Here is a 12,686-nt window from a genome sequence, read left to right on the forward strand (position 1 = left end):
ATCTGTATAGTCTAAATATGCTACCACTTCCACTTTGATTAGAGTCTTGCTCAAATGTTTTCTGACTTGCTTTGTACCACCCCCATCATAAAACAGAAGTATTCTACTTCCTAACCTTTTTTTCAGTGCTGCATTACATTAACAGCAACTTCTTTTTGATTTCTTCAGATTTTGTGTTTCCTACAGAACCCTGTTAAACTGTTAACAGCAAAATTCACTGCTGCAAGCTCCTTTTTACACACTCAATTGCAAACCCTGTTTGATTTCATCAAAGGGCTGTGTACCGTTGTTAAATAACCTAATCGTTGTTAATGGGAAAAAGCAAAAACTAGGAGGAGATCTTATGTTGTCTTAGCTCCCTCTACTGTTTTTTTGTGACTGCTGTATTTCTCAATATCAGATTAAAATGTAAGCAAGTAATTTCCCTTTACTCATTATATCTTGGATATAACATCTTGTTGCCCTTGTTAACCCTTCCTCTTTGAATGGAAAAACTTACTACATACCAGTTTGCTGAGTAAATTACAGAAGAGAGCAAGATTTCTCTTTGAACTGGAGTTACTGTAGTGTTAGCTCTCTTTCATTCAGACTTTTAGCCACCTTCTGCCAGGAGGACAAATTCATGATAGTCAGGCATTTCTTTTGATGCAGTACTAGTTATTTACAAACAATGCACCCAAGGTCTTGTTTTCTGCATACAACAGGAATTGTAGCAAGTAGTTTTTGTTCTCAGGTTCAAGCATCTTGCTAAGTACTACGCTACCTCAAAAGTCCACAAAATTTTTGCTTTCTGTTTGGGCCATGTTTTCAGTGTTTCATTTCACAGTGTTTCCAGGACACTCCTCGTGTTTTCAGAACCTCTCATTGGTCATGCACAGCTCCACCAAACATTATCCAGACCAGCATTTGCCTTCTATCTATAGAGTAACCGTATAGATCACATCACTCAGCATTATCCCATCACTCTTAGACTAGTCAATGATTTGGCTCTAGCCTTTTGTTGTCTATGATCTAATTACACAAAGATGTATCTAAGCGCTTGCTCCCTGAAGGGAACATGAAGGGTGCATCTACATTACTCTTTTAGTATGGATCAGAAGTGTCCTTTTGGAGCTAATCTTCCTAGTGTCCCTACATAATGTACCTTGGTTCACAGTGTGGCATGGTGTTGGGAGAGGAAGGGGGACTGGTTTCCTTTTGGACGATACTAAGCTGAAGGATATGCACCAGAACCATGCCTAATGTACTAAATATACAATGGAAACTGTTTATAAAATGTGACAGATTTAAGAAGCATGAGCAGTTGCTCTTGGTAAAGAACCTCCTTTTACTGTGAGTTAGGGGTTTCCGACTGTTCGAAGGGCAAGTGACCTCCTCCACAGAGTCATTTCCTTTCTGTCCCAGAGCAGCATATGGAAATGTACTTCTGGATTCTGCTGATGCAAAACTTTCTTAAAAATAGTTTTTTAATATTTTGTTTTGAGAACTCAAGTAGAGAATTATAGTGAATGTAACTATTAAAAACTACGTAAAGCCAGTCCATGTTTAACATATGAATTTTGTGCTTAATATGTTTAGAAGATACTTAGATTTGGTTCTAACTGGTAGCTCCCTAGAAGATAAAAAGGTGGGCAATTAAAAAAATGAAACCTTCAAGTCCAACAGAGAGATTACAAAGTAGAAGACAGGTTAACAAGCTGACATCAGCTGATTATCAGGCTCATCAAAAGTCCATCAGGATTATCCTGAAACACTGTTTTCCATTTTGGATCCCCAAATAACAAGCATAAATATTAGCTAATGATAACAAGAAGAGCATTAGACCTAAAGGCAGCTCCAGAACCCTTTGGTTCTTAAGTGGTGTCTGCTGTAGTAATAGATGAAGTTGATTAAGTAAATCCACAGCAGAATGTGCATGCAGTGTCTCTCCTCACTCTGCTGAGAACTCCCTCACACCTCAGGGCAATAAAAGATTTTTTATATGACCAAGGAAACATGAACAAACAGCTTCTTCAGCTTGTCATGTTTTCCTGACCTGTTCATTGTTGGAGACGGTTACAGAACATTTCCAGACTTACTTACTAGAAAGATTCAGGCCATGCAGGAGATGTTCTCTTCAGAAGATGTGAATCAGAACTTATATATCCTTCCTTGTTTCCCTTAGTCAGTCTAGTGAAAAATCAAGCCAAGACCAAAATAATTTCTTCAGTTATCTGGTATGGTTGAGATGATGGTCCTACTGCAGCCTTAAAGTGGAGTGGACAGACTTTCTCTAGCATCAGTGGGTTTGTTGTCCCAACAAGCCAGAATTGAGCATTACACCTTCTATTTCTACATCTGACTGCAGTGATCTGTAGGACTTTAGAAGACGCTGGAAAATATTTCTTTTAGAGAATCAACAGCTTTTACTTAACTTTGTTCTGTGGTTGACCAGCATATTTTTATGATCTCATACAGGTTAGATTTGTGAGCTAGATGCACAGCAAGCCTGCCCAGCCACTCTTAATTTTTTCTAAAGTGTTCTGCACTTCTAACCTGAAAAGCTGTATTCTCTGCATAGGCTGACTTAACAACTATCAGAATAACAGGTGTTTCTTTAATTTTAAAAGGTTTTTTTCCAAACTAAGATTGATGGCCAGAGGGAAAACTCAATTTATATCTCATAGCGAAGCACTTGCCAGCTTATGTGTATCATGGACTAATTCAAGACCCTGTTCCTGTTCTTTTGATCTGGGTGAACTACACAGCCTTTTAATTCATTTGTATCACAAAGACAGTGGTATTTCCTCTTAAGTGGAAATGCTTAACAAAATGGTATCAGATTTTACATCACTAGTCTTCCTTTCCCTCTTCTCCCATCTACAAGCATTTAAATGAATAAAGACTTAATACAATCAGAGCAAAACAGTCTTATCATCTGAGTGAGAAAATGGCATTTTGCACTCCTTAAATTTCTAGTTCTTTTGTAGATATTCTGAGTAGTAAGGTTGGTTGTTAACAAACACTGTCTAGGTGGATTAAGCAGTATCTGCATGATTTGCCAAAGAGGAACCATTTCCTTCCTTATTAAGACTAGATCACTCATAAAGCTACAGCTGTGCCTGCATTTGAAGGTAAACATGTCTGCTTTATTTCTAGGTAATAGCTCAGCAGGTTTCAGAGGAGCATTTAACAGAGGGTCGTCTGTACCCTCCTTTAGTCACTATTCAGGATGTGTCACTGAAAATTGCTGTGAAGGTAAGTCACTTCAGTCTTTTGTGACTTTTTTTCTTTTTATGCTCTCTACATAATTTAACATTTGATTTGATAAACTAATGTATCTTCACACAAGTTGAAGTTGTTTTACATCAATCCTGGTCAAGTAGTAGTTTCTAAATTAAATTCAAGTTCATAGATATAACTCCAAATTTATTCCAAGTACAAGAAGGAAAGAGATGGAAATAGAGCAGATTCATTGTTTATTTACCGATGTTGAAGTGGAATGATGTCTCTAGAGCCCACACTGCACTGTCTGCCTGTTAGGAGATGTTACGCCAGTTGGTGCCCCAGCTCACAGTCACGAAAGCTTGCAGACTTTGTCCCTCCACGATTATCAGTTGTCTGTCAAGAGGGTAAGCAAAACCTTTTGTCCTGGCACTGTGTCAGTTTGTTCTGGCCTATCAGAAAACTAACTGCAGGGATGCTTTTTTGTCTATGGATTTTTTTTTTTTTTTTTACTGGCAAACATAGAATTGATATGGATAGATTTTAAGTAACTGACCTAAACCTGCAATTGATAAACCTGCAATTTCCCCAAGAAATTTGGTTACCCTAGTGGGAGGAAGAGGAAGCTTTAAAATAATGTACTCGTTCTGGTGGGTCTTTCTGGCATTTTTATGGGCTTATTTTGTTCATCTCCCAGGATGTTTTTTGCTCTAATTCTTGGATTTCTCTCTTGGTCATCTTACTATAAATAATTCCACTTATTGAATAGTCTTTTAAAAGGACAATGGAGATCCCTCATGCAGGAAGAAGTTCCCTTAGCTTTATTCTTTCTGTATATTAAAAAAAATCCTTCTTGCAGTTAAGGTTTTTTTACGCAAGTAATAACTCTATTCTGTAGAAGTCAAAATATTACCTGCATTCCTCAGGCTAAATCAAACCACCTGTGTTTGGCAGAAAACCAGCCACAGAGGCTCTGTCTCTATTGACTCTGACAAGGTTATCTGCGTGTGTGTATATAAAATACAAAAAAGGAAAATGTTACAAAGTAATTCTTTTTCTGCCTGATCTCTAATGAAACTTTCTTCCTGCAATTACCAGTTCTGGCTCATACCGCACAAGAGCATTAGTGACGGCCTCTGCCCTTTCCAGGGGAGGAATACTTTGAAAACTTTTTGGAATACCAAATCAGGGGTATAAATTCAGACCTCATTCATCTGTGATAATTATGTGCACAGACCTGAGGATGAACTCTTACATAGTAAAACACCTTATGTGCTTCTCAGACAAATCAGGTTGGGCTTCAGATTAATCCTAGAAAGGAAGTTTAAATATAGTCACTCTTCCATTTGTGGTCTTAGCTTCTCACCAAGCTAAAACAATTAAAGTGACGGCTGAGGAGAGCAGGAAGAAGATTGTCTTTCTCTATTTCAAAGGAGTGTTTGTCTGCCAAGTAAAATTGAAGCAGATCTTACCAAAGATTGCTGCTGCTTCAAACCAGGGCATCAAACTTTGGGTGTTTTATAGATAAATGTCCAGTCAAAAGTTATACATTTCTCAAGTAGGTGTTCTTCAGGCATGAGAGTCTACCTTGATGCGCTGAGTGGGCTCCAAACCCTTCAAAACTTCATTTTGTTGTAGCTATACTTGTGATGTGATAATTGATTCACTTAGATATGATCTGGGTGAGAAAAAAGCAAGCAAATATATATACACACACACACAAAATATATATATATTTTTTCTCCAACCATCTCAGGAATCAAACCTGTTTACTGTGTAGGACCATTTTTTTCTTGTGAGTTTACCTATGACAAATATTAATAAGCTTCTCTCATATACAGAAGCTCTAAACAAATCACATTTTCCTTACCATGCTTTGAAGAAGATGGTAAATCTGGGTAACCTGATGACAGAACAGCAGAAATTGTACCTCTTAGTGCTTGGGGTTTGTGGAATATTTTAACCACTGCTGCACAATAAAAACTAAGATATTACTGGATTAGGAGGAACACTGAACAAGTCACTGTATTTGTAACAGTAAAGGCAGACAATCTTGTAAGGGTTCAAAAGTAGCATGAGTAAGACTAACTTAAATGGATGCAAATATCATCCTATTCCTAATCTTATTCACTATATACTAGCCCAGATTCAGTGTAAATTCAGGTAAATCATCTGACTGACAGCACTAGAGAAGGTGAAGTCTTATACTGATTTTAAACTAATTCCTACTTAAATTCTGTTAAATGTACTGAAAGAGTTTATCAGCACTAATTAGGAATTTAACGTGTGTTTCCAGATCGCAGAAGAAGCCTATAGGAATAATACTGCCTCCTCCAATCCTCAGCCCAAGGACCTGGAAGCCTTCATCCGCTCACAGATTTACAGCACTGATTATAACAGCTTTGTGGCTGACTCATATACCTGGCCTGAAGAAGCCATGAAAGTGCAAACTGTAAATATTTAACTGGGAATGAACAAACTAGCAGCACTTAAAAGCATTAAAATATTCAGAACATTTCTGCCTAGTAAACCTAAGAATAGTTAATTTTTTTAAGATGCAGAAACTTTTTCTAAATTGTAATATTTGGTTAGAAACTCAGATTAAGAAGTCATTAATTATACATGAGAAAATAAAAATTAATCTGAAAGTGGATTTGTGTTGTTCATTTTTTGATTATTATTTTACCTCAGATAGCCTACACTAAAGTCTTACAGATCTTTTTGTAATCAAAATAAGTGGTTGTAACTTAAGTTCAGAGTTTGGGCACAAACGTCAATGAGAACAATACTCGGCTTAAGCAGACAAATAATACAATGGAAAATAATCTAAGAAATATATATGAGCACTGTTTAAACCATTAAAGGTCACAATGTAATTTGCATAAATTGTCAAATCATTATTTAAAAAAAAAAACACTTTAAAGAATACAAGTTTAGAATATCTTTCCTCCAAAGAAAAGCCTTATTTGTCTCTCCTGTGGTGTAGATTCCTGAAAATTTTATAATGAGAATTAAATCTGCAGAACCTTTCGTTCATATATAATTAGACCATTTTAATTTTACTTAATAGCTAAGCTGATGTCATGTAAATGCTCGAAGATTTCATTCCCTCTGCAGGATAACTGCTGTTTTGATATTCAGCAATTTTTTGGCTTAAAGTTCATGAAGTACTTGGACTTCATGTTCTTGACAAAAAAGAGAGAAGGCTTCTTTCTGACTAAGTATTTTATTACAGACATCAGCCATCTGGTCAGTAGGCCTTTTATGTATTAAACCTTGTGCATTTACTGTTTTTATAAACAGCATAGAAATCTTTGAATATTTCAGGCCAATATATTTTTAAACACACATCGTATGTGATAAAGTATTATTCTTTGTAACAAACTTCCAAATCACCCAGCCAAGGCCTATTGAATGTATAATTATGGGGAAAAGAGTCCATCATTATGGAGGGATCAAACACATTTTATTAAAGCTTTGATATTTACTGAACATTTCTCTCTTACTGCTATCAGGATGCGGATTATCTGTTTAGCTCAATTTCTTTGGTATTGTTCCTACCCTAGTTTTTTAACTTCATTGCTAATTCTGAATATTATGTTTTTCTACACACTAAATTTCATCTGAAGGTATCTTCTTACTTTTCTTACCCCTTCTAATTTGTCAACCAGTTATGAAAAGTTGTAACTGGCACTTACCCTTATCCTTGTATAAAAAATTATTTCCTCTGCAAAGCACAACTGAAGCATTCAGGGGAACTACTCATGACTCATGATTAGCTTATCCAGAATTAAAAATCATGAATGCATGGTCTTCCTTAGATACAGCTGACCGGACTGTATCATCAGTCATTTCCCCTTTTAGAAAAAATGTACAAACAACAAAGCTTTTGCTCAGAATAACGCTTCAGCCAGCTCTACCTCTGAATTGTTTGACCATCCTCCTACACAGCCCTTCGGACCTTCTATGTCAGTGTTGCCTTTCAGATTCCCTACTGCTTGAAGTCTCATGGATAAGGCCTATTTCTAAAACTGTTCTGCTACTTTTCACGAAGACTGAAAGTAAATTATTTTATTGGGGCTATAAAACTTGCGTCATGTGGAATATGCACTGGCACACTGACATGTTACCTAATGTTCTAAAAAATCCACAGAATTACTGTTACAGAATCATCACTCCATGAAAAGTGTAATGTACAGTTCTGGAAACACATCGCAGTTGCATTTTTTTTTTTAAACTATCATGCTTCAGCAGTATCTCTACAAAACCAAAAATGAATTTTATTTGTCCAGCCCCTCAGTTCTGCCATGGCTACAGACTGCAGGTACTGACCCCACAGAGAAGAGACACTTTTCCCTCATTTCATAATGGGAAACTGTCAACATTTTTTTTTATCTTACTGTGCTTTTTGTAATAGTGGCCAAAATTATGGCCACATAAACAATATTCATACTTACTACAGTAATGTATATCAATCATTCTGAATAACCTGAAATTTTGTTATCACCTGTATTTCAATATATTGCTATTATGAAAAAAGTATTAAAACTTTCTTGTATTTTATTTGAAATAAAATATATGTTATTAATTCTATATTGGTCAACTGAATGTACTGAAATATGGTCTTTAAATAGCTGCTGTCCAAATGGTCTGACTTTTAAATTAGAACAGCCCTAACCTCTACAGTTCACCAGTTAAGTCTGTTTTTTAGCTCAGTACCAGTTTCCATATTATTGTGCTCCAGCAACAAAGTGGAAAGCAACAAAAGCAGCAAGCTTGTGGTTCTTTAAGGCACAGCTACTTGGACTTTTCAGTAGCAGTCTTCATCTACATATTATATTGATGACCTTGAAATATGATTTATAATGATCCATTATAACTTGGAAGTTCTAATTGCGATTCACTATCTGAACACAGACTCGGTACACTGCCCAAAAGGAAAGAGCTCACTACTGAGGCATTAATATAATATTATTTCCTGTAACAAGCTCCTGGAAAATCATCTCTCAGTACTAACTTGACATAGGAAAGACTGGTAAAGGTGTATGCATTTTTATTTACTATATAAGGAAAAGAGACAACATTAAACTTTGGCTTATTATGTCTCCTCTTACATGCTTTCATTTCCAAGGTGCTTGGCCTAGCAATATATATACGAAATGTCATGAGCTGAGCAGCTGAAAAATTACTATTAACATAACCAGACCATAATGAGATGGTAGGAAGAGTAGTTGGAAAATGATGGTCAGTAATGGCAATATAGTTGTACAGGTACTACTCAAAGCATGCAAGCGACAATGTAACATGGGATTTTTTTTCCCCCACTCCTTTGTTTAAAAGCAAAGCTTGATGTTGTGCCTGGGCACAGTCTTTGCATTTCATTGAATGAAGTGAGAGCACATGCTTTGTGAAGCAGTACAAAACATTGCATGAAGTAAATCACAAAATATAGCAGTAAGATTTCTTTGAGCAGAATATGCTTTTGTATTAGAAACATACTGATCTGTGATAGCCGCCACTTCAGTCTCCCGTAACTCTTTGTAGAAGTTGTTAATTACAGGCCTGCACCTCAGGTTAAGTCTCATACAGTGCAGTATAGATGAGGAGACAGAACTGTATAATTCAGGATACTGCACTGTGGGATTTTTATCACCTTGCTACCACTTCTTTGAGATGTGGCTCAGAGTGATAAACGCTGATTTTAGGGTCTCGGAAAATAAGCAAACGCTTCTCAAGTGTATGCCACAATTCAGAACAGAAGCAAAGATTAACTCCTTGAACTGTCCTTCTTGTCTGTTAAACAGTTCCCCTTTTCACAGTAGCTGTAAGGCACAGTATTTCAATGTTTGCTTCATCACCTGCTGTCCAAAATTAAAACTCCTTACACGGTTTCTCTTATTTGTCTGAAAGTTTGCCTTCAACACCAAATAAAATCTGAAAAATATGTCCGCTTTGATGTTGTTTCAGGAATTCTAGGAACTGGCCCAGATCCATGTGATAGTCATTCCTCAGGCCATAATCTCCATGTGCCTGAAACTGTAGGTCTTCAAAAGTATGAAAGAGACGAAGACTATCAATGTTTCCCTCAGTTTCTATACTCTCCACATGCTTGCATGAAATATGCTTCCAACTGGGATACCTAATAACACACCAGAACTCTTCACAGTTATCTCTGATTCCCTACACACAGATCATACCAGGTTTTCCTGTTAGGCAGAAGCCAGTCAGATTTAACTTCTTTGCACAGTCAAAAATCTTTTTTCTCAATTCCTGCCTATATATATGATGGCTATAGATCCACATGCGATGAAATGTTTCTTTAAATACTTCTTCTTTCAAAGCACCTTCAGAAGCAATCTTACTGTTTTGCAAATAAGGCAGGCTGTTTTCCTTCACCCACTGGACAGCAGCACATATACACAGTTCACCTGAATCCAAACAGCTAATGTGAGAAGTGAGGCGAGTGTTGAGCTGCAACTGTTGCTGTCTGTTTAGTGCATCTGATCTTGCAAAAAGTTGAGGAGCTACATGAGGATACATGTGAGGCAACAGTACCTGCAATTCTACTTTTGCCTTAAAAACAGAATACACACACACACAAAAAGAAAATGAATTCTGCAGTTATTGAAAGACATGCTAGTTTCTTCTTTCCTGTCAGGTTATGAGAAGATGTAATTAAGATTCCCACATCCTAAAGACTGGAATTATTTCTTCCATTTTCCTTTTGCCCGAATAACCTGTTCTTTTGCCTGTTCCTTTTCTTTTGTTGCACCTTGCTGGGACTTTCCCTACATCTCTAATGTTATCAAGGCCGATCACTTCTGCTCTATTTCCTGAGATAACGCTGAGATAAATTGACAGAAGCTGGATAGATATCCTGTAGGGATATTTCTACTGCATGTTCCATAGGCTGTGCTCAGTGTTGCTTCAAAGGTAAACTACAAGGCTGTCAGAGTAAAAGGGCAAGTGGCTTTTGAGAATCATGCCCCTTACCAAATTCACATATGATCAATGAACTTGTCACAGTTGCTGGATGATCAGCCATCCCAGGAAGGAAAACAAGGACAAGTTAGATGGACAAGTGTTTATGACTGTACATATTGTATATTGTTATTATTTTAAACAAGTATTCACCCTAACAGAGGAAGGGCTCTCAGAATTACACGGGATAAAAATCAGTCTGATCCTAAGTGCATTTTAGGAAATGGAAACCTCTCAATTATCTAGCCTGATCTCTTACTGGATCCTACATGGGCTGCTGAATTTCTCTTGATTATTCCTACAGTGTCTTAAAAGGGAACACTCCAGTTCTCTGGAAACTGAACTCCACCTGTGGTACAAAGAACAGGAGAGCATTCATGTGCCCTCAGCGCTTGAGGCTCTTATTTACCATTAGGGGACTTTCACTAAATTACACAAAGATATGATTAGTCCTGCAGAGAGAAGTGAATCATGAAATGACTAATTACCTTCCCAAGTTTTTTGAAAATCTGTCATGGGAAAAAAAAAAAAATCTTACAACACAAGCCCTCCATACACAGTTCACTGAACTTCTCTTAAAAGGTTGGGTACATTTTAGATATATACCTAATCTTGTAGTTAAGTTTCCAAATAATGATGTCTACCTCTTTACCCCATAATTTGTTCCAATATTTAATTATTGCTATTTCTAGGAAACTGCATATACTTTTAGGTTGAGTCTACTTTCAACTTCCAATCATTGTACTATTTTATACTCAGGCCTGCACTAATGGCTATTTTCTGTGCAAGTATTTTCATCACTTATTGAAAAAAAGGTTAGGCATGACAACTAAGGTAAGCTAATGGAACTCTTATATTGTAAATGTTGTTTCCCAGTTCCTAGGCTGGTTTTAATGTTCGTGTTACTCTTCTTAATAGTATTCCACCATTTTTGACTATTTTTACATTAGTCATCTTTTCAAATACACATCAATGAAAGTAAGTATTCATGGCAAAGGGCAGATGAGAGAAATATTAGGGTGATTTTACTAGAACTGTATAAAGTGCAATGTATGTATTTACACAAGGAAAGCTTTGCCTTTACAATACACAACTCTTTGTAAACCAGTAAACTAACAACTCTCATATGGACACAGCCCTAGCTAAGCTCTTAAGAAATGTGTGTGTCAGCTGACATCACTGTCTATTCTTATCTGCAATTCTATTAGCCTTTCTTGCCCAAAGAAAGTTAAGGCTCAGATAAATAATTAAAACCCAGCAGATGTTTTTACTCTTAACTTTTGAAATGGCAAACAGAAAATACTTTTTTTTCCTTCCTTTTCTAGAGCAGAGTTGGGGAAAAATCTTGCTTTTTAAGTGTCTGCACTAGCAGTAAAGAAGACAACACACATGAACACATCTAAGTGGAAGTTCTCACCTTTGACTTCCCTACATCAATAGCAACTGAATACTCGAGCCGCCGGGGCAGAGCTCCCTTAGAGTTTCTCAGCGCCGCATGCCAAGCACAGCATCCTCATCACACAGATTTATTTCGCCTTTTTTAGGAAACATTGACAAGAGCATTTCCACTTCCAGGAGCTGGAGCTCAAGACACTCTTTTACTGTAGCAGCCATTACGCTGTCCTCCATACACACCTGGAACGAGAAGCCTGGAGTCAAACCCCACGGTTTAAGTCACAGCGAGGTGTAACAGCCAAAGCACCACACCGTGTTACCGAGTAAGTCGGCCTCAGCAGGGAACCTCCCGTACTTTTTTCGGACGGAATCTGCATTAAAATACGGCTGAGTGCGAAACGCTTAAAGATGCAGCCCCTTACAGGCCAGCTGCAGCTCCTGCGCCTCGGAGGGGCGCACCCCGACACGCAGGCGAGGGGACCCAACGACGGGCATGCAGCACCGCCGCGCACGTGCGGCAGCCTCACCTGCCCGGCACAGCCCCGACCTCCACATAAGCGGGCCGCCGCCAACCGGCGCGGAGCAGTGCCGTTCCTCCTGGCGTGCCGCCTCTCCGGTGGGCGGTCGGCGAAGCGGCACGCAGCCGAGGCCCCCCCGCAGCCGGCGCCTTGCTCTCCCCCGCTCCCACAGAGCGGCCGTTGGCAGGAGCCCCACCCACGCCGTCTGCCGCCGCGTGAGCCGCCGTCGCGGGGGGGGGGGGGGGACCGCGCATGCGCGCTCGGCCAGGCGGCGCGACCTCCCCAGGCGGGGGGAGCTGCAGCGGAGCCGCCGGGCGGCTCCCCGCGCCCCCGTTACCGCCAATATGTTTTTCCCAATGGAACAGTCGATGAAAGGTTCTGCAGTTCATCCTAATATGCTGTTACTTAAAAAAACATCCAAAGCCCCCAAACTTTTCGAGACTGTGAGATTCTTAGCAGTACTGACAGCAGCTCTGTTAAAATGAAGTTGTTAACAGCCAGAAGTTACTTTCATGCTGTTGTAAAACACCCAGTATTTTCACTTTAGTCACATTTCAAGGTTTTTTTTCCCTCCTATAATCATGAATG

The 12,686-nt window shown here is 38.5% G+C and overlaps 2 protein-coding genes across 4 annotated transcripts in view; one reads left to right on the forward strand and one right to left on the reverse strand.

The window, feature by feature from the left end:
* ME1 (malic enzyme 1) overlaps positions 1–5,855 on the forward strand; it is a 236,160-nt gene extending 230,305 nt beyond the window's left edge. For all 3 annotated transcript variants that reach the window (XM_013948848.1, XM_013948847.1, XM_067294050.1), the window contains exons 13-14: positions 3,139–3,237; positions 5,501–5,855. In XM_013948848.1, the coding sequence (XP_013804302.1) occupies positions 3,139–3,237; positions 5,501–5,668 (267 nt within the window). In that variant the 3' untranslated portion in view covers positions 5,669–5,855. The remainder of the gene's footprint in view (positions 1–3,138; positions 3,238–5,500) is intronic.
* Positions 5,856–7,763: 1,908 nt separating this feature from the next.
* RWDD2A (RWD domain containing 2A) lies at positions 7,764–12,317 on the reverse strand. The gene is given in 4 exon segments (XM_067294051.1): positions 7,764–9,777; positions 11,603–11,673; positions 11,676–11,820; positions 12,108–12,317. Coding segments are annotated over 3 exon segments (888 nt in total). The 5' UTR covers positions 11,815–11,820; positions 12,108–12,317; the 3' UTR covers positions 7,764–9,099.
* Between the last annotated feature and the right edge of the window lie 369 nt (positions 12,318–12,686).

Source organism: Apteryx mantelli, chromosome 3 (genome assembly GCF_036417845.1).
Source record: "Apteryx mantelli isolate bAptMan1 chromosome 3, bAptMan1.hap1, whole genome shotgun sequence".
In the NCBI taxonomy this organism is placed as follows: Eukaryota; Metazoa; Chordata; class Aves; order Apterygiformes; family Apterygidae; genus Apteryx; species Apteryx mantelli.